Genomic DNA, 25,189 nt, shown 5'->3' on the forward strand with positions numbered 1-25,189 from the left:
AGTTAAATACTATTTGTGACTTAATAAATAGTAATTAATTTAAATGTTACCACACAAAGCAAATTTTTAAATTTAACACTTCTTTCAGTGTATACGTTATGTGCAAGATTTACCAATGTATTGTTTCCCCAAACTTTCAGTCGATGTTAAAGACAACGTTTGCTTGATGTTATGAAAATGAACATCTCAGAGACATTTCTAACTACATTGTAAGTAAATACAAAAAATAAAATGTGTGTTTTGTTAGCGTAATCTAATGTAAAGCAGCACAATTTATGATACCATTGTTGTCAGATTTTACTGCTGATTTGAAATATGTTCTTTGATTGTAATCTTGACCAACCGTTTTGGTCTTTCCCCATTCAAGTAGATAGGATGTGTACTGTCATGACTGGAAATAGCTCTGAAAGAGCTTCCCCAGCATTACAAAGATGGCCGCCAGTGTACTGACTTGCTAGAAAGACTTTGATTCAAGTCAACAAAAATATTATTTAAAGGAATATTCCAGGTTCAATACAAGTTAAGCTCGATCGACAGCATTTGTGGCATAATGTTGATTACCACAAAAAATTATTTTGACACGTCCCTCCTTTTCTTTAAAAAAAACAAATCTAATTTAAATAAAGGTTACAGTGAGGCACTTACAATGGAAGTGACTAGGGCCAATTTTGGAGGGTTTAAAGGCAGAAATAGGAAGCTTATAATTTTATAAAAGCACTTACATTAATTCTTCTGTTAAAATTCATGTATTATTTGAGCTGTAAAGTTAAATAGTAATTTTACAGTCATTTTAGTTTTTAGGTTTTAGGGTTTGTTGACATTACATGGTCATGCCAAAAAAGTTGTCAAATTGGCAATAACTTTACACAGAAATGGTTAGTAACTGATTTTATCACAATAAAATCATGTTAACACACACACATATATTGTTTGTGGTTATACTTTTGAAACAGTGAGTATTTTAATGTTTACAGATTGGCCCCATTCATTTCCATTGTAAGTGCCTCACTGTAACCCAGATTTGTTGCTTTTTTTTTAAGAAAATGAGGGGCAAGTCAAAATGAATTTTTGTGGAAATCAAAACTATGCCACAAATGCTGTCGATTGAGCTTAAATTGTACTGAACCCGGAATATTCCTTTAACATGTCTGAATCAACTTGACTACATTAGGTTACACCAACAAAACTATTTTAAGGACTAGATCAAGTAGAAATAGCTCCCTACGGTAACAATTGCAGGTTGCAACTTTTTACCGTGTATAAGTGATCAAATAGCAGGTAGGAACTCCGCTCACCCTTAGTCGTGTTGTGAAATGAAAATAAAATTAAGAAGGCTGTTGTTGTTGTTGATTTTTTTATTTGGGGCCATGCTTTTTTTTTTTTTTTTTTTTCATCGCTGCAGATATCCCAGCAGAAAGGTGCGGCGAGGTCACACTCCCAGTTGAACTAAACGGAGAGGAGCTCCGCGCTCAGAGTAGCAATGAGCAGAGACCACACCCCCGAGCGGAGGGCAAAAGTCCGGACTGAACGAGCAATGCACCTGCATCGCCAGTAGGAATGTCAGCGTAACCTGATATGGTCGGAATTACTGCGCGAGACTAAGATTAAACGTGATGTCTCTATTAGCTGACCACGTTTCCCCTGTCAGTCGGATCAGAGTGGAAGGAAGCTGTGTGTTTGTTGCTGTGTATTTGTGGCTGACGGGGTGGTTCGGGATGGTGTGTTGACTACCAGCACATCACAGGTAAGAACTGAAGCACATAGCCGGATCTGAGTTCTGATAGCAAGCCTTCGCAGAGACTCCCGGTTTTAAAATTACATATAAATATATGTGTGAGCTAAAAGTTAGAACGACTGATCAGAGGTTTCGCACCTTGATACATTATCACAGGACAGGTAAACTTTGTCCAGGAGTTTTAACGCTTCCTTCAATGATAATACAATATGCAAGTGTAGACATTGCTCTCTCCTGTTATTAATCTCAGTCACATATAAGATAATAAACTCATAAAAGTTATTTATTTGAAGGGGTTGATTTAAGATGGGGATCCCTTTTCTTTATAATGCATTTCTATATTGTTTAGTTAATGAGTTGTATCATATATTAACTATTTTATATTATGTTGTCATAATTATATGTTATATCAAATGTATTATATGTCAAGTGTAAATTTAATCTTTGAGAAGTGACTGAGGGTTTGACCCATGTCAGACAGAGTCTAGTAACAGTGTTTACTCATTTAGCTCGGCTTCATCACGAGAAAAGAAATGGACTGATATATAGCCTACTCTTTATATTCTCAAGTTTATCGATCATTCATTTCTTCTATTTTATATCATGTTGATATTACTGTGAATATTATATGTCTTTTTGTAGTACATTCATACAAGCAGTGTTCGATAATTAAGTGTTAATGTGTCCTGAGTGCCTTGTACGTAAAAGGAAGTCCAAAACTAGTTTATAATGTTCATTGTCTGTATGAATACATTCATAGAAAAAACCCAGAAACATTACTGTTAACATGTTTAACTATCTAGTTCCCTTAATCACTGTCGATCACTCTACTATATATTATATTTTTAATTTACTGTTAAGTGGATAGAATTCATAGTGACAATATAATAGTTTAGGGAGAGGAAGAAAGTAATTATTCTTGGTTACCCTCTCAGCTGTTGAACCATTGATGATCTATCAGCTACACTGGGGGTGTTGATGAAATTAACATCATGGTTAGGTGTCTTTAACTACTACTAAAATACATACAATATAATGTATTTATTGTGTAACTACATGTTGTTCTGCTAAATTCTCATAGGATTCACATTTGCTGCTACTGAGGTTGAGGGTTTAGATTAGGGATAGGAGTTAGGGTTTAGGGTTATGGTAGGGTTAGGTTTAGGGTTTGGGGTAAGGTTAACAGTGTAACTACAGTATTAAACTTAAAAGTCCAATGCAACAACACGTATGTACATAATAAGTACATTGTATCAAATGTTTAAGTACATAGTATATAAAGACACCTAATATAAAGTGGGTCCAAAGTTTATGTTTATATATATATATATATATATATTAGAGATCGACTGATAATTGGATTTCCCAATATTTCTTCCGATATTCAAGCATTTTTCTATTATCGGATTTCGTTTTTGTAATATCGGATCCACCGATAACTGGCACCATCAAGCAGGTGTTTCTGAAATTCCATGCTAGACGGCCATTGCAGCAGGGCGTTTCAGAGGAAACAATGCTGGGGGTTGTCCACAGGTAAAGTGTAAAAAGGAAAAGGTAAAATTGTATTAAACGTAACAGCCATTCATGCTCTAGTGAGATGGGTTACATAAATGCTTGATGTGTAGTTTAAGTGCTAAGAATGCTCATGTTCCAATGGAATGACTGGCCGTATGCCAGAATGGGCACCGTATGCCAGTGCAGTTTTTAACAGGATCCACTTGTTTAAAATTCCCTAAATTATATTAACATTTGCTATTAAACTTTATTTTGCTATGAATCATCATTTACGTGATTACAGCTCTGTGTAAATTAATTATCTCCGCGACACCGTTCAAGTAAAAGTTTCATGTAAACGCAAAGCCACTCATGGGGCAAAGTACCCGTGTCACAATAAATGTGTCTAAAATAGCTTTGTGTCGGGTGACAGTGAGAAAAAAATCAATATCGATCGATCTCTAATATACAGTATATATGTGTGTGTGTGTGTGTGTGTGTGTGTATATATATATATATATATATATATATATATATATATATATATATATATATATATATATATATATATATATATATATTATTTTTTCATGACAGTGAAAGGACATGCACGCACACACTTACATTGACACATTATAACTGCAGTCATCCAGTAGGGTGGGAAAGAAAAAGCAAATAGCACTAAGCTAACAGCAATAACAAAAAGTGATATTTACTTTTTTAATTCTAAGTTTAAATAAGAAATAGCTCTAACGAATTACCAAAAGTGCCAAAGATTTTTGGACATGTACACCATGATAATACATTGGTATTTTTGAAGCATTTGTGAGCGGCATTTAAATATGAACAGTGTTGGGTAAGTTACTCAAAAAAGTTATCCACTGCAAATTAATAATTGCTGCTCTAAAAAATTTAATCATATTACTTTACTGACTACTCCATTTAAAATGTAATGACATTACTAATTATTTTACTTTTAAGTTACTTTCTAAATCACTTTTCTTAGAAGTTTTTGGTTTTCTGCTCAAATTCATAATGTCTATATTTCCTCATTTATTGTTGCACACCCTTCAGCTGTCACAGAAACACTAACAGACTTACATATGAATTCATATTTTAAATGTATTATATATATATTAATTTAGCGCAAAGTAAAAGCACTTTCATTGAAAGTCAGTAATTGTAATCTGATTACAATAATTTTAAATGTAATGTGTTACATAACTTTTTTGACTAAAAAGTAATTAGACTACAGTAACTAATTACTTTGTAATCAGATACACCCAACACTGAATATGAATATGGTTATTATTCAGTAGCATGGTATTACCATCTGATATCATTACTGTACAATGACAGAAGACTGAAAAATGTTAACCTAAAAATGTGCGGCATGTGGTAACATCTAAATAAAAAAATATTATTTAACATTTCTGAATGAACCTACATTACATTAGGTTACACCAGCAAAACAAATTTTAAGGGTTAGATCAAGAAGAAATACCCCCTTAAGGTAACAGTTGCAGGTTACCAATTTTAACAGTCTAATTTTTTGTAAGGGACAAATATCCTCGTTTAAAATTATGGTACAGGGTCTTGACAAATTACTGTGGATTGCTGTCTTATGCTTCCAGATGCTAGGTGCTCTCCTCAAAATTCCCAGATAAGCACACAGATATTAAGGGAACAACAGGGTGACTGTACCCAGTAACATGACAGTCATCCAGTGAGTGGATATTCTGGAATATTCCTTGACACAGAGATAGACAATGACACTGAAACTATGCCCAGAGAGTGAAGGAGCATGCCCAGGTGTCTAACCTGGCTGGTGTCTATGTCACAGATGGAGGTCAGGGTAGAAAGTGGATCTCAGTGGCCAAGCTGGATAGCTGCCCTGCATTGTATTGCATTATGGGCTATGTTCACAGTTCGGCTGGCCTGGAGGAGACAACTAAACATTCTGTAATATGTCACTGCTTTGAGAATGAAAGGGGAGGCAGACAGGGAGAGAGGGAAGAAGAGAGGTGAACTTTTTTCTAATTTTCTGCAGTGTGGAGCTGGGTGGACGCGCCTGTTAATTGGTGATTTAATTAGTGCTTAATATTGCAGCTGTGCCCAAACAGAAGGAAATCAGGCCCTGAACAGCAGTGAATACAAAATATTATAGACCTTGCAAGACGACATCGTGCCCATACGGACATGTTCTAGAGAAATTTGACTCACATTATGTTCCCAATTTTTGTACATTGTTTTCAAACCCATAATAGCTGAACCATATCCAGTGTTGTCAAATTAATCATACAAAGAGAACATTGAGACATTTTGTGTCGAGTAAGACTGAGTAATCTGTCTTTATGATGTTATTTTGTGTTCTGTTTCCTCCTACGTACTGTGACATTAATGTGGTAGTAAGCTGCAGAAAGGACTTGGAAAGTGTTTTAAGGAAATGAAACCACAGAGTCGTGCAGTGAAATGATGGAATAAGGTACATGGAATGACATATGTAAACTTTATGATAGAAAGAAAAACAGCACTGGGATGGGAGCTTTGATTTTTAGATAGGATAACCCTCCCCAGCCAACAAAACGGTAGTATGTAAAGAGAAAGAAAGACAGGCAGAGAAAGGTTATATTTAGTCTGACTGAGAAACATGCTGAAATTAACTGAGAAAGTAAACATAAAGAGCAGAGAGAGAAAGACACGTAATATTGGGGGGGGGATCAGAGTTGGTGTATAAAGCTCTGAAGTCAGGGTCCAGGCCAGCTGCTGTTTGTGGTTTGTTCCTAAGGATTTGCCTGACAGTAACCTGAGCCATGTGTGCAGGCTGATAAAATGTGGATTAAGCAGGAAGGAGAGAGTAGAGGGGGCAGCAAGTAGCATGACTGTAAAAGCTCACTCTTGGTGCTCAAGGACCCAGATCTTGATTAGACCAAACAGTCCATGATTAATTGTCAGGTAGAAAGCACACTTTTTTCAGATAGATAGAAATTGCTTTTTAGAAATTTAGATTGAGAGACTGTTATGTATTTGTGATGCCAGGGGTATTGTCTATATTAAAACTCATATATATGATGTATATATGTCGAAGTCCAAATATATAATAACAGTATTAATTATTAAGTCTGGTGGTTAATTTAAAAGGGGAATAAAAAGAAATGGGTGAAGAACAGATAACATAGAAAACACAGGTCCAGCTTCTGAGGCACCCTGCATGAAGTTAACCCAGGAGGGAAAAGGGGCTCCTCCTTCAGACAAGGATTGGACATCTTAAATAGGCAAATCCCAATTTAAAGCAGGTGCAGTCTCTTAACTAGTAGACTGTAGAAACTTAGGAAAACACAAGAGAAAAACAAAACAAAAACAAACAAGGCAGGGCCATAACACCTCCCCCCTTAAGGGAGAGGGTCTCCTAAGAGGGCTTCTACATTAAACAAAATTCCACCTCAACTCTCAAATGGTGAACATGTTCAAAACACAGATTACATTTTCTATAACAGTTAATCCAACTACAAACCTTACTCAATGGCCACAAAGCTACCTTGACGGTTCAATTTCCCTTCCATCCATACCCAATTTGATTTCACAGTCCAGCAATTTCCCAGCGCCTGTAAAAAGCAACATTTAAGGAAAGGAAGACCAAGATAAAGGCAACGAACAGAGAAAAGAACAGTTAAAGGATTGCCCAGCTTTATTCCATTTAACATGGGGCGCGGAGCTATGCATCAGCTAAAACATTGTCCACCCCTCGCACATGCCGAATATCCAGAGCATAAGGCTGTAGAAAAAGAGACCATCTATTGAGACGTTGATTTGCATTCTGTAGAGAGTGGAAAAAAAGTAAGAGGATTATGGTCAGTATACACCACTATTGGCATAGTACCACCAGACACATAAACCTTGAAGTGTTGTAGTGCCCAAATTAACACCAAAGCTTCTTTCTCAATAGTTGAATAGTTGGCCTGGTGAAAATTACATTTCCGTGAAAAATAACTGACGGGACGATCAATGCCGTACTCATCAGACTGCAACAACACAGCTCCCGCTCCAACTGACTAGCATCCACCTGGATCTTAAATGGTTTATTCATTCAAGGAGCAGTCAGTACAGGAAAAGAACTGAGCAATCTTTTTACATTCTCAAAAGCCTTTTCACATTGAGGAGTCCATTCAAACTTGGCTTTTGCTCTTAATAAATCAGTAAGCGGAGCAACAACAGAAGAAAAATTGAGACAAAAACTCCTTTAATACCCAGCCATTCCCCAAAAACGCATCAGCTCACATTTAATCCGGGTAATAGGACATTGATCAATTGCTATAACTTTAGCATGTACGGGGCGCACCTTTCCCATCCCAACCAGCTTACCCAAATATGTCACAGTCGCCCAGGCAAACTCACACTTTGCCAGGTTGACTGTGAGTTGAGCATCAGTTAAATGTTCAAACAATGCACGAACATGGCCAAGGTGCTGGTCCCAAGTGTTGCTATAAATGACAATATCGTCAAGGTACACGGCGCAACCCTCTAACCCAGCTGTCACTTTGTTCATTAAGCACTGAAACGTGGCAGGGGCATTTCTCAGGCAAAACTCATCACGGAATAGGAATACAACTTGAAAGGTGTAGTAAAGGATGACATTTCCTGTCCTCAAGTGGTCAAAGGCACTTGCCAATAACCTTTCAGCGAATCAAATTTACTGACAAATGTGGCTTGATCCACACAATCTTCCATTTTTGGCAATGGAAATGAATCAAGTTTAGTTAAACTATACACCTTTCAATAGTCCACTAACAAACAAGGCTAAGCCCAATCTGAGAAATAAGGCTTTGCAATGTTGTTATCAAGCATGTATTTGACTTCAGACTCTAATTTCTGACATTTATCATGTGATACATGGTAAAAACATTGTCAGACAAGTTTAGCATCTCCTACATCTATATCATGTTTTATCAAGTGTGTACGAGAAGGCGTATCCGAAAATAGAACAGAGAAATCAGCCAATACTGATGTCAACTCGGAGCGTTGTTTACCAGATATGTGTTTCAGTAGTCCCTCTAGATTAGCCAGAGTCTCTGAGTTTTTAAGGCAAGGTTGTAGAATGGTATCATCAGGTGCTTTCACATCCTGGCCCAATTCACACATAGGGGAAGACTGATGAAGGAGTGACATTAGATGGAACCATAGTATGAACATAAAAATGTTTTAACAAATTTGCATGACAAAACTGAGTATGTCTCTTACACTCTGGGGTAGATAGTATATAGTTTTGATCAGACACTTGTCGAAGTACAGTATATAGTCCTGAAAATTTTGCACAAAAAGGAGAATCCGGTAGAGGAAGTAAAGTTAGCACCTGATCTCGTGGACTATACATGCGAAATTCTGACTTACAATCGCACAAGCTTTAAATTTTTCTCTGAGCCTTTCACAATTTTTCTCTTGCCACTTGACCAGCCAAAAACAGATGTCGATGAAAACCGTGTACATATTGGATCTTTGGGGTGGTTCTGCCCCTGGAACCCCATCACAAAGTACTGCCAATGGTCCACGCACACGATGGCCAAAAACTAATTCATTGGGACTAAATGCCAAACTCTCCTGAACGACCTCGTGTGCAGCTAACAACAGCCAAGGCAGTCCTTTCTCCCAATCACCTTTCAACTCAGTGCAATATGCTCTCAACAAAGAATTTAATGTCTGGTGGAAGCGCTCTATGGCTCCCTGACTTTGAGCATGATAAGCACTGGATTGATTATGCTTAATGCCAAGTTTACGCAACACTTCTTGAAACATGTGAGACGTCAAATTTGTTCCCTGATCACTTTGTACAATCTTTGGAATTCCAAAGATAGATATGAACTGGGTCAAAGCTTTTGCAATAGATCGTGTAGTGATTGAGCACAAAGGATAAGCCGCAAGATATCTAGTACTCTGACACATCAATGTCAACAGATAAACCTTACCAGACTTAGAAAGTGGCAACGGACCAACACAGTCTACTAGAAGGTGCTGAAACGGCTGTTCTATAACATGAATTGGATATAACGGCAAAGGTTTAAGTGATTGATTGGCTTGCCAGTTAACTGGCATGTATAACACGTTTTAATGAACTGCCTTACATCTTTTTTCCATATGGGGTCAATTGAAATAGCACAGCAAATGTTGACAGGTTTTATTTACCCCCAAATGACCGAACACCTCACCATGTGCAGTCTGTAGTACGGTGTTTCGCAAGGAAATGGGGACAACTACCTGAATAAGTGGTTCACCCAAAATTCCATCTCTTTTAGAAGTCCACCTTTGTAACAGCACTTCGTCATCAAAAAAGTACCCACTAATGTAACTTTCTGTTTCAACAGGGGATAAAGCAGCATCAAACAGGGACTTAAGCGATGGGTCCCCTTTCTGAGCAGATGACCAATCCTGATGGGAAATAGAAGGTAAAGCAAGAAGACCAGGCACCAACCTCGTAGAGGTCAGAAACAGAAACTTGGAGTCATTCAATTTTGTATCATCTGCTTGTTTACTCATGGCATGCGTAACTGTACAAGCCACAAATACTTCTGGATACTACTGAGATATATCAGTGTCATCCAAAGAAACAGGAGATGAAGTGATAACAGGTGGAGGTGGTGCCAAACACGATCACCAGCAAAGTAATTCCCCAAGATAACTTAAACTCCCTCCACTGGAAGCGAGGGACGAACTCCCATCACTACTGATTCATTAACCAAATCTGTCTGAAGGTCCACTTTATGCAGGGGAACAGACAGAGTTTGCAACCCAATACCCCTGATCAGCACACAGCCCTGTGAATAAGACAAAACAAATTCCAAAATAAATGATTCTGAAGCACCTGTGTCTCTAAGAATTTTAACAGGAACCTTCTCAGTACTCCCAACTAGTGACACAAAGCCATCTGTGATAAACGGCGTATAGCCTATGACTCCAACTTTACATAATATCACTGATTTCTTTAAATCCTGAAAAGTGTTAATACAACATTCAGAGTTATCAATGGGATCAGTCGTTATGGATGAAACAGCAAGAGCAGATTTGGGTTCAGATTTGACACGCATCAACTTTCTTTTCAGTGCCAGACAATCCTTCTTCCAATGACCCTTTAAATGACAATAGGAACATCAGTCACTTTTATCAGTAGTATTTTAAAATACTAGGACTATCAGTGTGTCACAATCTCACTTTTATGTGTGAGAACATACTCGTCAGTAAGGATAGCAGCCTCTTCTTTTAACATTTTGATCTGTTAGAAAAATAGACACATGTTCAGGCAAAGTACTTTTAAACTATTCCAACAGAAACAAGTCATGAAGATCATAATGGCTGTTGGCACCTGCGGCAGAACACCAATGGTCTAACTGAATTTTCAAATCTCTAGCGAACTCACAATACGTCTGTTCTGTATGTCTCCGCATGTTCCTAAATTTCTGTCGGTAAGCTTCCGGTCATAAGCTTTCAACACTGCTTCTTTGACCTTGCAATACTCTTGGCTATCCTCAGCACTCAAAGAAGAGTACGCTTTTTGTGCCTTACCTGTTAACACACACTGCAACATCAGTGTTTGTTCGATATCTGGCCATTGCATAGCATCTGCCAAACGTTCAAACAAACTGAAAAATGTGTCATCATCTGCTTCCTTAAATCGGGGCGAGAGTTTAATATTATGGGCCACATCAAACCCCTTTTTAGGTGAACTGATTGTCCCGCTAGTACTGTCCTCTAACTTACTCTCGCTAATCGACTGAAAACATTGTACTTCAACCGCTTAGGAACTCAATTTCCCGATTCAATTTGGCTTTTTCTATCTCTAAGAGCATAAGCTCTCTTTGTTGTTTAAAAGAGAATGATGAAGCAGAAAAGGGAGTTTTATCACTATGACGAGGAGGAGTGCGGGGCCTGGCCGTTAGTGCACACGACCTGCACCCAGTCGGGCTAATCAGCCGAGGAGAGGGATAAAGCTGAGCCGGATGCGGCAGTTCGAGAGAGAGAGAGCCACATGCAGCTGCCGTGTGTGTTTGTTTGTGTCTTAAGTTTTCATTACATATTATTTTGTCTGTTCAGCCGGTTCCCGCCTCCTCCTTGCCCATTTTAAACCTTGTTACAATCACCCCTACCCAACTCCCTATCAGATGTAGGTTTATCAGGTTTATCAGTTACAAACACTTGGGTGTGAGAGCTGATTTAACAATTAGCCCAATATTCTCCTTAAATCCTTAAATCTTTTCTCTTTAGTAGTCAGACCTATGTCATAATGAGCTGCCAGTTCTAACAACTGTTCTTTTGTCAGTTGATTTAATAATGCATCAGTAGGAGACTTAAAAAATTACTCCAACTCAGTATCCATTTTTGTCTATAACGAAACTCATTAACAACCATTTAAATGTTCATTCAGCAAATTAAAGGTGATACTAGGTACATTTTGATTAGACCTAGTACACAAGCACAACAAGTGATGATCAACTCCCACCCTCCATCTCTCTACCCCCCCCCTAAAATAACTCAACCCTAATCTTCATGCCTCCACCAAGAGCCAAGTCTCTTTAAGCACTCAAATACCGCTGGCAGCGCAATCTCACGGACAAACCAGTGAGATATAGCAACCGTAGCAGCGCTCTCAGACCAGCATCAGCACAAAAATAACAAAAAATAAAATAAAAAAGGGTCAACGCAGTGAGTTGCTATACCTACCAGGGAACATCACAAATGTGCAAAAAAAATAAAACATTTATGAGTTTGCTAATAAGATTAATTTTATTTATGACTACCAGCCTACTGAGCATTACACAAAGTAAACACACACTACACCCAGCGTTCATATACAAAATCCTGCAAGAGCTCAAATTCTTTCTTAACTCATGGAAAAACATATTTAATTAAGTGTTATGTTGAGAGCAAACAACAAACTTACCAACATTTGATGCGGCCAAATTCCAGTTCCGAACTTATCTTTTCCCTTCTTCAAACATGTGATGGAGAACAAAGACGAGCAAACTCAAAATATTGGAGGCTACCGGAATATTGCTCACTCACATTTCCAACTCAGTGAACAAACAATAATAAACAAAGTCCAAATATACAATAACAATATTAATTTATTAAGTCTAGGGGTTCATTTAAAAGGGGAAACAAAGAAATGGGTGAAGAACAGGTAACATAGAAAACATAGGTCCAGCTTCTGAGGCACCCTGCAGGAAGTTAACCCAGGAGGGAAAAGGGGCTCCTCCTCCAGACAAGGATTGGACATCTTAAATAGGCAAATCCCAATTTAAAGCAGGTGTAGTCTCTTAAATAGTAGCCTGTAGAAACATAGGAAAACTCAAGAGAAAAAACAAAACAAAAACAATCAAGGCAGGGCTATAACACTGAGGATCAGTGTTATAGTAACCAGTTAAGCAATGAGCTATGAGAGGCTGTGCATTACAGTGATTTACCCTAACCATGGTAAAATCACAATATCACATGGACTTGAGTGGTTTATAGCTGTTATAAAAAGCTACCAATAACACTATAATAAAAATGCACCAATGTTCAATAAATATGGTCTCATAGAATCACATTACTCTACCTTAGGCCTACATTTTTGCAAAATGATTTTTACATGGCTCGTTGTACGAATTACAGCAGTTTCCTGGTAAAATGAACACTTGGGGCTCTACAACAACTATGACTTTCACACTAATCCCAAGTAAAAAGGCAGATTATCACTTCATAAACACTTTTCACCCTGTTCCTCACATAATGTTAACTTATGACATCTAAACACTTTTACTATGGTGCGTGACATTAACGTTTTCATTACACATTTATAAGCTTGTTCAAATGTGAAATTGTGCTATAGCTCAACTGTTTGAGCGTTCCACTTCTGATGCAAAGGGCCGGGGTGCGACTCCTAAAGAGTCGACATGTGAGCCAAACTTGTCATAGAAGCATTACAAAATTACTTGGTTGCTTCAGATGTTTTTATCATGTCACATTTTCTTTTTATGACACTATCGGTTAGGTTTAGGTTAAAGGTTTAATGTAAGGAAAACCTTACAACATTACGTTGATTTGGTCACACTTTATATTAGGTGTCTTTAACTACTATGTATTAACATTAAAATGCATACAGTGTACTTATTGTGTAACTATATGTAGGGAAATTTGGTTAATGTAGATGTACATGTATGGGTTAAAGTGACAGCGTACCTCCATAATTATGTAAGGAAATTTATAATGGAATTAATTGCGTTCGACAACCATTATAACAAGTATAAATGACAAATAATATGATTATTTGTCTGAATAAAATTCTCCACCATTAAAATCGTAATACAATGGATCGATGTATCTGCTCACAATTTCTATTGTAAGGAATTAGCTTTATTAAGGGAGTTATGATTAATTCACTTATTGGAGTAATATTATTCTCATGGCTTATTGAAAATAATATCACAAATATTTTAGGTATAGCTTTAGGGCTGGATCTTCAAGTGACAAAAATCAAGTGACGAGATTATTTATCAAAATATACCACAGTCAAACATAAAAACTAATCTAACACATACAAACATGAAACAGGTTGATGAGTAAAGTGAACAGAGTGATGGAAATTATTTATACAGAGAAAAGGAACTTTATGGAGTCTGTAGACAATGCCTTAAGAACCATTGATTGTTCTTTGAGTCTGAATCGATTTGCAATCAGATTACCCAAAGTATTTAAATAATACACCAGCACTTTCAGCAAAAGTCTGGAGATGTACTTGCGTGTCATTGTGTTTCCTTGCGTTGCTTGGTTCTTTGGCTCTTGTAGAAAGTTTGGGTGGTTCCGTCGATGCTTGGACTCTGTTAAGATCGTGGATCATTTTTGTCTGTTGCGTCGATGGATGATGAGGGCGTTGAAGTGAGGCCTTCCGCAGGGAGGACCGCCACATGTGTGTCGTAGCACAGAGAAGAGAAGGGCTTCCTCTGAGCTTTACTCCGAGCCTTCCTGGACTTCTACATTGCACAGAGCTTGAGGGGCAAGAGGCTACAAGCCACGAGGGCAAGAGCGCAGATCTGCAAAGAAAGTGAAGTACGGAGAAGAGAGCAGAAGAAAAGGAAAGAAAGGGCCGTTCCTCCTTGGTACGAGAGTTTTTGCGTTGAGATTGGCCACACCCCAAAGGTGTCCTGAGCCAGTCAGAAGTGCCTTTTTGGAGGCACATGGTAATTTCTGTCCTTCCTTCTGATTGGTAATTTATGAGCCTTTGTCTGTGAAGACTCCTGTTTCCTGCTCAGTATAGGGCAATGTTTAATCATGACCTTTTATATCTTGAAAACAGTGCAAGAGACATGACATTCAACATTCTCTATGTAAACAAGCAAGCATTTACATACTAAATATGACATACTTTCATGAATATTCCATGTGTAAGTAACAAAATGTGAAAATACATGATTACAAATCATAATGGTTAATTCAGTGGTTTTCCAACATGGCTAATACATTATACGCTATGAGAAACATGATTGTCAGGATATATTATCAGGTTAAGCCTTGAATAAGAGTTCTAGGCACTTTATCAGATTATGTACAGGATATGATTACAGTAAAGTAAGTTTTGCGATTGTGTCAGAGGTTATAGATTCAAATGCTGTTTGCAGGAAACGATCACAATGTCTCATGACCTGATGAGTCTAGTTTAAGTGTAGCAAATTGGTTTATATCGTAGGACAAAAAGAGTGTGTCTTATCCTCTCCCAGTGTTTCCAGGGAGTGTGATCTAACTCGTAGTGGTCATAGGGGATTCCCTGATTTACAACATGTATGAGAAGGGATCCTCTGCATTCACAGATCTTCTTTTGTTTGTTTTATTGGCCAAATGTGGTTCATCTCATTTGGATGGGTCATTCCAGACTTTAGGGAGCCATTTTGGCAGCTCTTAGTTTTATGGCTTTGAGGAATTTCGAGGGTTAAAAGGTTGGGTTTTCTAGATTCAAGTCATTTTGCTTATAAATTTTCTTGCCTTCAGTCACTCCATATATGTTGTTTTGCATAATTCTCACAAGATTCACATTTGCTGCTACTGAGTTTGAGGTACGGATAGGGGTAGGGTTAGGATTTAGGTAAGGGTTTAGGGTAAGGGTTGGGTTAGGGTTAGATTAGGGGTAATATTAACAGTGTAACTACAGGTGTAATTAAATGCAGGGTTAGGTTAGTGTTAGGGTTAGGCCTAACTGTAGGCCGTTTATGCTTGCCAAGCAACATAGCATCTTGGGACATTAATGCTACCTTCATGTACTATCGGAATTTTCGTAAATACAAATTTCCCTCTCAGTAGTTGCACGTGAATGACCCCTCAAGTCGTAATTATGACTGGGAAACAATTGAGAAACTTCAGAGTTTTCGAAATGGGGTAGTCGTAAACTTTCAACATGCCGGAGGAGAATACAGTTTCTGTAGTGAATGGCAGGTTTTATACATTTTTTTTAAATATAGCTAATTGTTAGCACTTGCCATTTTGGTCATATTCATTTATGTATATCAGCAACCATTTGATGCATGTTGTAAATTTTTACACCTTGAAAATAGATTGTATTTGACCAAAATTTTATTATCATCTGCAAGCTAACTGATATAGTATGTAGTATAGTAAAATTATATGAGTGTATTATGGTGTCACAATAAAAGTTCCTCAAGAAATATTTATGAATGAACCTTGCATTCCATATTTCCTGTTCTTTTCAACAACAAAGCACTTGAATGCCACATACTCATAATTACCACTTCAGAAGTGGGAAGTAGGATAATTCCGATAGCACATGAAGGCAGCATAATATGGAATGTGTGATAACAAGTGTGTGTTTATAGTCATTCTTCAATGGCTTTGAAACAGACTTGCTGAAAAACCCTCTTTTTTTAAATCATCGACATTATTTCTCACATTTTTCTTTTAATAGCAATGTCCTCTCATAACAATCAAAAGCAATTCATTAAATCCTTTTGATTCTTTTTGATATTTCACATGCCCACCCCACACATCTAACAGTCAGTCTTTGCTTCTATTGTCTCCAGACTGATAGTGACCCGTAAGGTGGCCGGACGTCCCGTTTTTCCCGGGACAGTCCTGTATTCAAGCACTTTATCTAGTGTCCTGACTTATTCTGAAAAAATCGTGTTTTGTCCCATATTTCCCCTCTCCTGAAATTTCTCAATCGCCTTTGCAGCTTTCTCAGTCACATGAGTATTTTTATCAAAGGTAGCCAAGGATATGGCTTGTAAAACCAATAAAATCACACCATGTTATTTAAAGTACATGATTGGATTAAACTATCCAATCACAATCCCCTATCAATAGACGTCCAGTTAGTGAACTGATTGAAGAGTCAGTTTGAAAGAGCACACAGATGAAATTGCGGCTGGAAAAATGTCAAGGAAGCATGCATGTACATTTAATGAGGATATTCAAAAAGAGTTTACATTTCTAAAAAAGGAGTCACATACAGAGCCTAGTAAAGTGTGGTGTGAGATTTTTGGAGCTCGCTTTTCCATCATCCATGGAGGCCACACCGACATCACGCAGCATGTTCATACAAAAAAGCATGTGGATGCTGTTAAAAGTAAGTGTGCCACACCAAGTGTTAGCGATTTTTTTTGTGAAGCAAAGTTCAGAATCTGACAAGGTGCCCGCAAGTGAAGGACTTTTTGCTTATCATTCTGTTGTGCACAGCCATAGCTTTGCACATTCATAACCTGAGAGAAGTCTTACAGGCCAGGCTGGAGGAATCATTCATACACTCTGATATTAAAAAGCAGTTGGATGCCCTGGTTGAAGCTGGTGACATGCGAGCGGATGATTTCTTTTGTGCAATAAGAAACTTTTACTCAGCATCAGTGGATTACCCCCAAAATTGGAGCCACTCATTGAAGAACACAGAAAAACTTGAGTGGGCCCTACTGAGAGACATACGAGAGTGGAAAGACATTCAGAGCAGTCTTGAACACTTCTACTCCAGAATCCCCGCTCTCAGTTTGACTGACGAAACACACTCTTTGATGAGTGGGCTTGCGTGAAAAACATTGTCACATCACTGATTGGAACATGAACAAGACGGCCGTGTCTGAGAGATGGACAGACGTTTTTCGTGAGCTGGAGAGCAAGACCATCAACTTTGGAGTCTTAGCCAAGGTCGTGGAGTTTGTTTTATGCCTGCCTGGAACATCTGCATCTGTGAAGCGTGTGTTCTCATTAATGAATGCAGCATGGACACCGGATAAATCTTGACTCAGTGTAACAGTCATGAAGGCAATGCATTTCGTACATCTTAATTTTGGACTGGACTGCTCTGCATTTTACGATAAACTCTTGAAAGACAAGTGCACGCTGAGAAAAATCGCTGCAAGCAAAAAGTACAAGGTGACAACAGTTACAGATGCGGATGCACCCTCTACTTCGCATTGATCTGCGCCTAGGTAAGAATACTTCAATTTCATTTTTGCTGGGAGGGGGCTGTCCTGTTTTCCACAAGCAGGAATCTAGTCACCCTAGTGACCCATCTCATCCTGGCTTAGAGAAGCACACAGAGACTTGCTCCATTGTCTCTGTCTAGGAACCAGGCTGCTAAACAAGGCATCAGCTGTTGTATGGTGACCAGAGACAAGACAAGAGCGTGCTTTATGAATGGTTCTTTTTCAGATACCTCAGAGACCTGCAGTCAGAGATACTACACTGTGCTGCTTGAATAGAGAATGAATTGTGCGCCTGGTCTGCAACAATGCTTAGCATTCACACCTGTCGGGAAAGATGGTGTTTCCTTTAAATCTCCAAGAAAGTCGCAACATCATTAGCCAAGAGTAACATGAACCAAGAAGGAATACCGCTGTCTTAATTTGTGGATAACTAATGCACTGACAGGCATTTGGCCTATGAGAGACCTTGATGGACAATTTACACTGATTGGAAATACAGAGGATTACTTTTAAAATTGAGAGCAAAACCTCTACTGACAGGTCAGCCATTCAGAAGGTTTTCTTATCAATGCCACATTAGCCTTTGTAAACCTAAAGGAATCCAACCAATGGTAATTATACTTCCTTCAGAACTTTGTTCAAAGTCTCTTTTCCATGTCAAACTTTTTTGCTATCAGTTGCAAAAATAATAATCTCAATCTCATAATTATACATTTGACTGCACCACAGTGGCATCACTAAAGTGAAAAGGAGAGTTTCAAAGAAGCCCAATCCTGAGGTGATATAGAATATATCTAACCTTGAGGTCCTCACTGCCTTCACTCTATTGGGAAAATTACTGTACGTGAATGCACCAGCGAATGATAAACTGCTCACATGCCACATGCAGAAAGACTCAGACCGCAGATAGTGTCTAATTTTGAAGGGTGAGTACTCTTATGCTGTAACCCAAGGCACCCATCCTAGATGACGTTTTGGATACTATTTTGTAATAAGCTTTATAATTCAGTCCACTTAGACATGATTGAAGAACTGTCAAAACTAGGTTTAATTCATTTTTTTAACTTAAGTAGAGCCACAGGCTTATTATAGTAGGTACTGTATCATTCACATCTTTTACACTGGGCAGATGAGATAAGACAGGGTGTACAACAGCATGGTCTGTGTTCTCTGTCTGTATAAAATAACTGGACATGTAGAGGGGAATGAAATTGTTTGAAATGCACGAAGTCAGCAGACTGAACACATTGTGAATTCTGCGACAGTAGGTCGAAAGTTCTGCTGCTGAAATTGGTCTTGTTTTACCAATATTCTAACCACTGCCCCCAGTGGCCATAGCTGGAAGTGTTGTTAAAGTAATGGGCACCTGTGAGCTCCAGTTTTCGGGTGAAATGTCCACTGAGAGTGCGAGTTGTATTTTTTTGTTGTAATTGATGTATTACAGTCAACAGGATGCATATTTTATTAACTCTACCCACAAAACCTAAACCTAAAGGCTAATATAAACTTCTGTGTCGAACCTATGTCTGCGTAGCCTATGTCGTAGCCTGACGTGCACCTCTCCAAAAAATGTAACAATGTGTCATGCCACAACTGCTGTTATTAGTCCGCTTTGTAACCAGGAACCGTCCCCCAGCATGACAAAAAAGATATCTGATGTAGTGTTGCATTTTGTTTTTTTGTTTATGTTTCATGAAGTTACAAGCAAAAACCTGACAAAAGGACACATCTGTTTACTTACAACTTATAAATTCTAAAAGCTTTTTTCTCTGGCTTTTACTCAGTATATATTTGGTATGTGAGTGACACAATATTTGTTGTGTTCTACTTAAGAACTTTACAATCTGTATGATGTTTTAATCATATGTTTGACAGTATGGTGTAAAGTAAATAATCATATTTCATAAGTGATGAAAATGGAACACTTATAAGTTGTCAGCAAAATAAAAAGCACCTGTTCAGAGTTGTTTATATTGCCTATATGCATTAAGAAACTTCTAAGCTTTAAAACGACACCCATTTTGTTTTGGTCAAGTGCGTAGTAATTATTAATTTGAGGTTTTTTTTTTGCGTGGAGCGTCAAAAGTATGCCAAAATATTTATTTAGCATTATTTAAGCCAGTCAAGAGCAAGCATAGAGTATATGCCTGATTTATTTTCCCTCTGCATGGCAGACACCATCTATAATAATAAATAAAATGTCCTTAAATCTCAACATGTTCACATATTTTAATTAACTTGTTTTTAATGCTATAATAATTCAATAAGTACTTTTGAATCCACAGTGTATGTATGTGTAATCTTAAAGGACTGTTTTCATGGGCTGTCTTGTTTTCACTCTTCCATCTTCTCTGTTCATGCCTCACCTCAAACAGGGATGCAATATGTCAGTGATATAAGACTCAGGTCTTCTGGGACTTAATTAACACAGCTTCACACATGTACACAACCCTTATGGCCAAACATGTGCAAGGCAACAGACTTTGAACAAACATTGGAGAATAATGGCACTAGTCCTGGATTAAAAGGATAAAGAGTTGAACTAAGAGTACACTTTGGTCAGTGATTGTAATGTATGCATTTATTGTTGTTTAAGAGCAGATGCAACTGGCAGGCGCAGCAGTGCTGACTGTAAAGGCAAAGCCACTTACAGGATTGTAAAGACAAGCTGTCTGTCCTGCAACCTTGAGGGTCACAGGGACTACAGGGACAGGCCATTTGTAAAGGAATTAATGCCAGAGCCCATAGCAAGAGGGAAATTGTCTTCTTCTCACACTATTGAAAATCTTTATTCTCTTTCTACACACATTTTTTCCAAACACGGACGTCTCCAGCTATATTAACAGGCTTTAAACAACACAAGAAGTATTTAAATTAAGACAGGTTCTTTAGACACATCACAGATGGATTTTAAGAATAGCCTTTTGAAAAAAAAAATAATATTTAATTTGTTTTTACCATATACTGCTCTGGAAAAAATTAAGAGACCACTGCAAAATTATCAGTTATTTACTACTTATAGGTATGTGTGAGTAAAATGAACATTTTTGTTTTATTCTATAAAGTACTGACAACTTTCTCCCAAATTCCAAATAAAAATATAGTAATTCTGAGCATTTATTTGCAGAAAATGACTGGTCAAAATAACAAAAAAGATGCAGTGTTTTCAGACCTCAAATAATGCAAAGAAACTAACTTTATGCCACTCCTGGTGCAAAAATTCAAACAGCTCGGCTTTGTTTGGTGGCTTGTGGCCATCCATCTTCCTCTTGATCACAATCCAGAGGTTTTCAATGGGGTTCAGGTCTGGAGATTGGGCTGGCCATGACAGAATCTGGATCCGGTGGTCCTCCATCCACAAAGCTGTGCTGCTTGAATTTTTGCGCCAGGAGTGGCATAAAGTCACCCAACAGCATTGTGAAAGACTGGTAGAGAGCATGCTAAGTCGCATGAAAGCTATGATTGAAAATCAGGGTTATTCTACCAAATATTGATTTCTGAACTCATCCCAAGTTGAAACATTAGTATTGTGTGGTTTAAAAATGAATATGAACTTGTTTTCTTTGCATTATTCGAGGTCTGACAACACTGCATATTTTTTGTTATTTTGACCAGTTGTCATTTTTGGCAAATAAATGCACTAAATGACAATATTTTTATTTTATTTATTTGTCAGTCCATTATAGAATAAAACAAAAATGTGAATTTTCCTCAAACACATATATAGGGGTCCTAGCCAGTGTTATGATTGACAGACAGGTCATCCTTAGGGGATGGAAGTCAGCTGCAGCGCCCTCATTTCAGGAGTGGTGCACAGAGATGGGCAGGGTGGCGACATTTGAGGAGATGTCGTATAGAAGGCTAGGCAACCAGGAGTTGTTTGATAAAAAGTGGGGCAGCTATTTGGCATTTTTGGAGGGCTCTCGGGGAGGGGCAGTGGAGAGGGATTTATAGTTTTAAATGTGTGTTTATTATTATTGTTATTATTATTGTTATTATTATTATTTATTTTTTATTTTTTTATCTGCGTGTGTACTTGGGCTTTGACCACAGGGATGTTTGTTGGGGGTCAGGGTGGGGATAATGGTGTCTTAATTTTTTTCAGAGCTAATATATTCACTCACTTAACATTTTATTAGGAACACTATGGTTCTAATAAAGTGCCAAACATGGTCTTCTGCTGTTGTAGCCCATCCGCCTCAAGGTTCAACATGTTGAGCATTCTGAAATGATAGTCTGCTCACTACAATTGTACAGAGTTGTTATCTGAGTTGCCATAGCCTTTCTGTCAGCTCAAACCAGTCTAGCCATTCTCCACTGACCTTTCGCATCAACAAGACGTTTCCGTCCACAGAAATGCCTCTCACTTGATGTTTTTGTTTTTTGCACAATTCTGAGTAAACTCTAGAGACTGTTGTGTGTGAAAATCTCAGGAGATCAGCAGTTACAGAAATACTCAAACCAGCCCGTCTGGCACCAACAATCATGCCATGGTCCAAATCACTGAGATCAATTTTTTCCCCATTCTGATGGTTGATGTGAACATTAACTGAAGCTCCTGGGCTGTATCTGCATGATTTTATGCATTGCACTGCTGCCACACGATTGGTTGATTAGATAATCACGTGAATTAGTAGGTGTACAGGTGTTCCTAATAAAGTGTTAATTGAGTGTATATACATATACAGTGTATGTACATATACAAATTTGAAAGGGATAGTTTACCTAGAAATGAAGATTCTGGCATTATTTATTTACCCTCATGTTGCTCCAACCTGTCTGAATTACCTTCTTACATGAAACACAAAAGGAAATGATAAAAAATGTCTCCTCTTGTTTTCAAACCTATTGGGTTTGATATGATATGAGGGTGAGTAAATGATGACAGATTTTTAATTTTTGGGTGAAACAGTCCTTTAAAATGTGCTTGTTTTTTGGAGTGGTGAGAGTGATGTACAATTTAATGTACCTGATTCTTGTCTTCACCTTTAATTCTTCATTTTTTTGGTCCAATGACTGTTTAGCATGCTATTGCCTTTAACTTCTCTCTTTAACAGATGGGTAACATTTTAGGCTTGCATGTATTAGCCGCATAACATTTTTGTATGCATGGCATCTTCTTACCTAATTACTGTATCAACTTCTTCTCTACAGGAGGTTTTGCCAGACATCTTCTCACAGCTGGGACCTATCCTGAGCACCATTAACAGCAAAGATCATGTCAGAACTGGAGGATTATTCTTCTCCAAGGGGCCAATCATATCCTGACCCCGCACGCATCCAGCAGAACCTCCTGGAGGAGCAGGTGGAGCTCTGGTGGTTCAGTGAGCCACGCAAATCCTTATTATGTGACTGCGCCTCAGTGAGCCTAATCTTGGGCTGCGGACTGGGTGGCGTAGGCCTTCTTTCCACCACCACCAGTCTGTCCAGTGAATGGAGGTTGGGCACCGGTACAGCTCTTTGTCTTCTCGCGCTGGCCGTCCTCCTTAAGCAGTTGCTGAGCTCCGCTGTCCAGGACATGAACTGTGTACGAAACAGACGGCGGATCGACATGCTAAAGAGTGGCGGCTTATCTGACATTCTGGTGATGTTGATCATGGGAATCTCACTGCTTATTTGTGGGGCTGTGCTCCTGGATGTTGCTTTGGCCTACCATATGCCTAAACCTGGCATGGCACTGAATGACATGTTTATATCTGGGGTGGTGCTTTTGGTGGGTGGGAGTTTTACAGTGTTAGCAGTCGGGGTTTACTCCACAGTAGTTTTCCTCTTAGAGAGGACAGGGCCAGGACAAAGACGGTGGGAGAGGACAGTGGGGATCTTCTCCATTTCAGGCCAAATGCAGACAAGGAGAGAGACTGCTTCAAGCTTGGCTCGTCTGATATAGCCTAACAGAGCAACAGTGCTCGCCCACTTTTTCAGCCATCTTGATTCCAAAATGTTTTTCCTATTAATTATTTCTGTAGAGATTTCATAAAATTCTTGCAACCTAGTCTCATAGAGTGAACTTTACTATAACTACATTTTTGCAAACCGAGTTTTACATGCCGCTTTCTACAGTTTGCTGCAGTTTCCTGGTGAAATTAACATTAGAGGCGCTACAACAACTGTGCGTTTTCTTCACTTTCACACAAATCATGGGTACTATGGCTGTTTATGACTTTATAAACACTAATTTTTCACTCTATTACTCACACCCTGCTATGTTTTTACTGTATATCAAAACACTTTAACACATCATTTGAAAAACAATATTAACACTTGTATTACAGACCCACCTACATCTACACACTTATTCCAATGTGATTCACTTATGCGGTAGCTCAACTGATAGAGTTGGTCTATGTGAAGCGAAAGTGCCATAGAAGCAACATGAAATGACGTGGTTGCTTCAGTAAATGTGCTTTTCATGTTGAATTTTATTCTAAAACACTATCAGTTAGGTTTAGGCGTAGGTATAGTGTAAGGATGTCTGTTTTGTTCACCTCTCATTTATCTTTTCGAAAAATATTGCTTAGGTTTAGGTTAAAGTTTTAAATTAGGGAGGTATGTTTTACTCATTATAATATTCAGCTTAAAAAACTTGTCTATCACAACATAATTTCACTTGCTTTTGGCGCCCCCCACTGGACATTTCACTGGGAAACTGCAGCCAAACGTATAATGAAGCATGTCATTTTGGTTTGCAAAAATGTTGCCATTGTCATGTAAATTTCAGTAGATCAGGCCAAATTATTTTTAAAAGCATTCTGAGCCATGAACCAAACCAACCAGATTACAAGATTACAAGTTTTGATTTGAAGCAACAACAAAAAATAAATAAAAATCTGATAAAAAATACTTTAATGAGAGAATGAACTACAATTCTATGAAGCATTGCGAATGACATAATTAAAGACTATGGAAATATATAAAACTATTGATTTGAAGTTGTTAGTATAGAAGCAATATATTTTAATTTTACTGCAAAATATTCTATATAATACAATACAAATATATAAGTAGTTTGAGAGTGTAGGGAGACCGACTTGATTGCGTCATGGAGGTGGGCTGTTGCTACAGAGCACATTTGCTCTGGTTTATTTGCCACAGTTGGTGGATCTTTCTATTCAGGTTTCACGGGTAGTATAGTTCTTCACCAGGAATTTCACTATAAAATGTTAAGTTTAAATAATGCGTTGATGCCTTCAGCTGAAGCATATACCATCGATTAACAACCTCAGAGCTCACTGTAGGTTTGTCTTTAAAGGTTTATAAGTTATCCTCAAAACTCAATTTATCTATGGAGAAAATGTATGGGATTTTTACCTCTGAAACCCGACTGTTGCACTCTGTTGTGTGACTACATGTTTGTCATTACTACTGAAAAAGAAAAAAGACTCAAAACTGTGCACTCTGCAGTCTTGGGACTCAAAACCCTCAATGAAAGTTTGTACTCATTACACAAAGGCACAAATCACATGTGACATTTACAATTACATCTCACAAATAAACTGATTTACACTATAGCTCA

At 38.0% G+C, this 25,189-nt stretch overlaps 1 protein-coding gene across 4 annotated transcripts; it reads left to right on the top strand.

Moving 5' to 3' along the window:
* The first annotated feature begins 1,470 nt into the window (after positions 1-1,470).
* On the top strand, positions 1,471-23,668 carry LOC127445982 (transmembrane protein 125). 4 transcript variants are annotated; one of them, XM_051706538.1, is made up of 3 exons: positions 1,471-1,744; positions 9,586-9,701; positions 22,831-23,668. In XM_051706538.1, exon 3 carries the CDS (start codon positions 22,895-22,897, stop codon positions 23,561-23,563), a length of 669 nt encoding a protein of 222 aa, XP_051562498.1. In that variant the 5' UTR covers positions 1,471-1,744; positions 9,586-9,701; positions 22,831-22,894; the 3' UTR covers positions 23,564-23,668. The 4 variants fall into 4 exon arrangements, with proteins under 4 accessions (XP_051562498.1, XP_051562499.1, XP_051562500.1 ...); XM_051706539.1 differs by having other exon boundaries at positions 9,586-9,666; XM_051706541.1 differs by lacking the exons at positions 1,471-1,744; positions 9,586-9,701 and adding exons at positions 17,700-18,287; positions 18,406-18,602.
* Positions 23,669-25,189: the final 1,521 nt, after the last annotated feature.

The sequence above is a fragment of the Myxocyprinus asiaticus genome, chromosome 9, assembly GCF_019703515.2.
Source record: "Myxocyprinus asiaticus isolate MX2 ecotype Aquarium Trade chromosome 9, UBuf_Myxa_2, whole genome shotgun sequence".
In the NCBI taxonomy this organism is placed as follows: Eukaryota; Metazoa; Chordata; class Actinopteri; order Cypriniformes; family Catostomidae; genus Myxocyprinus; species Myxocyprinus asiaticus.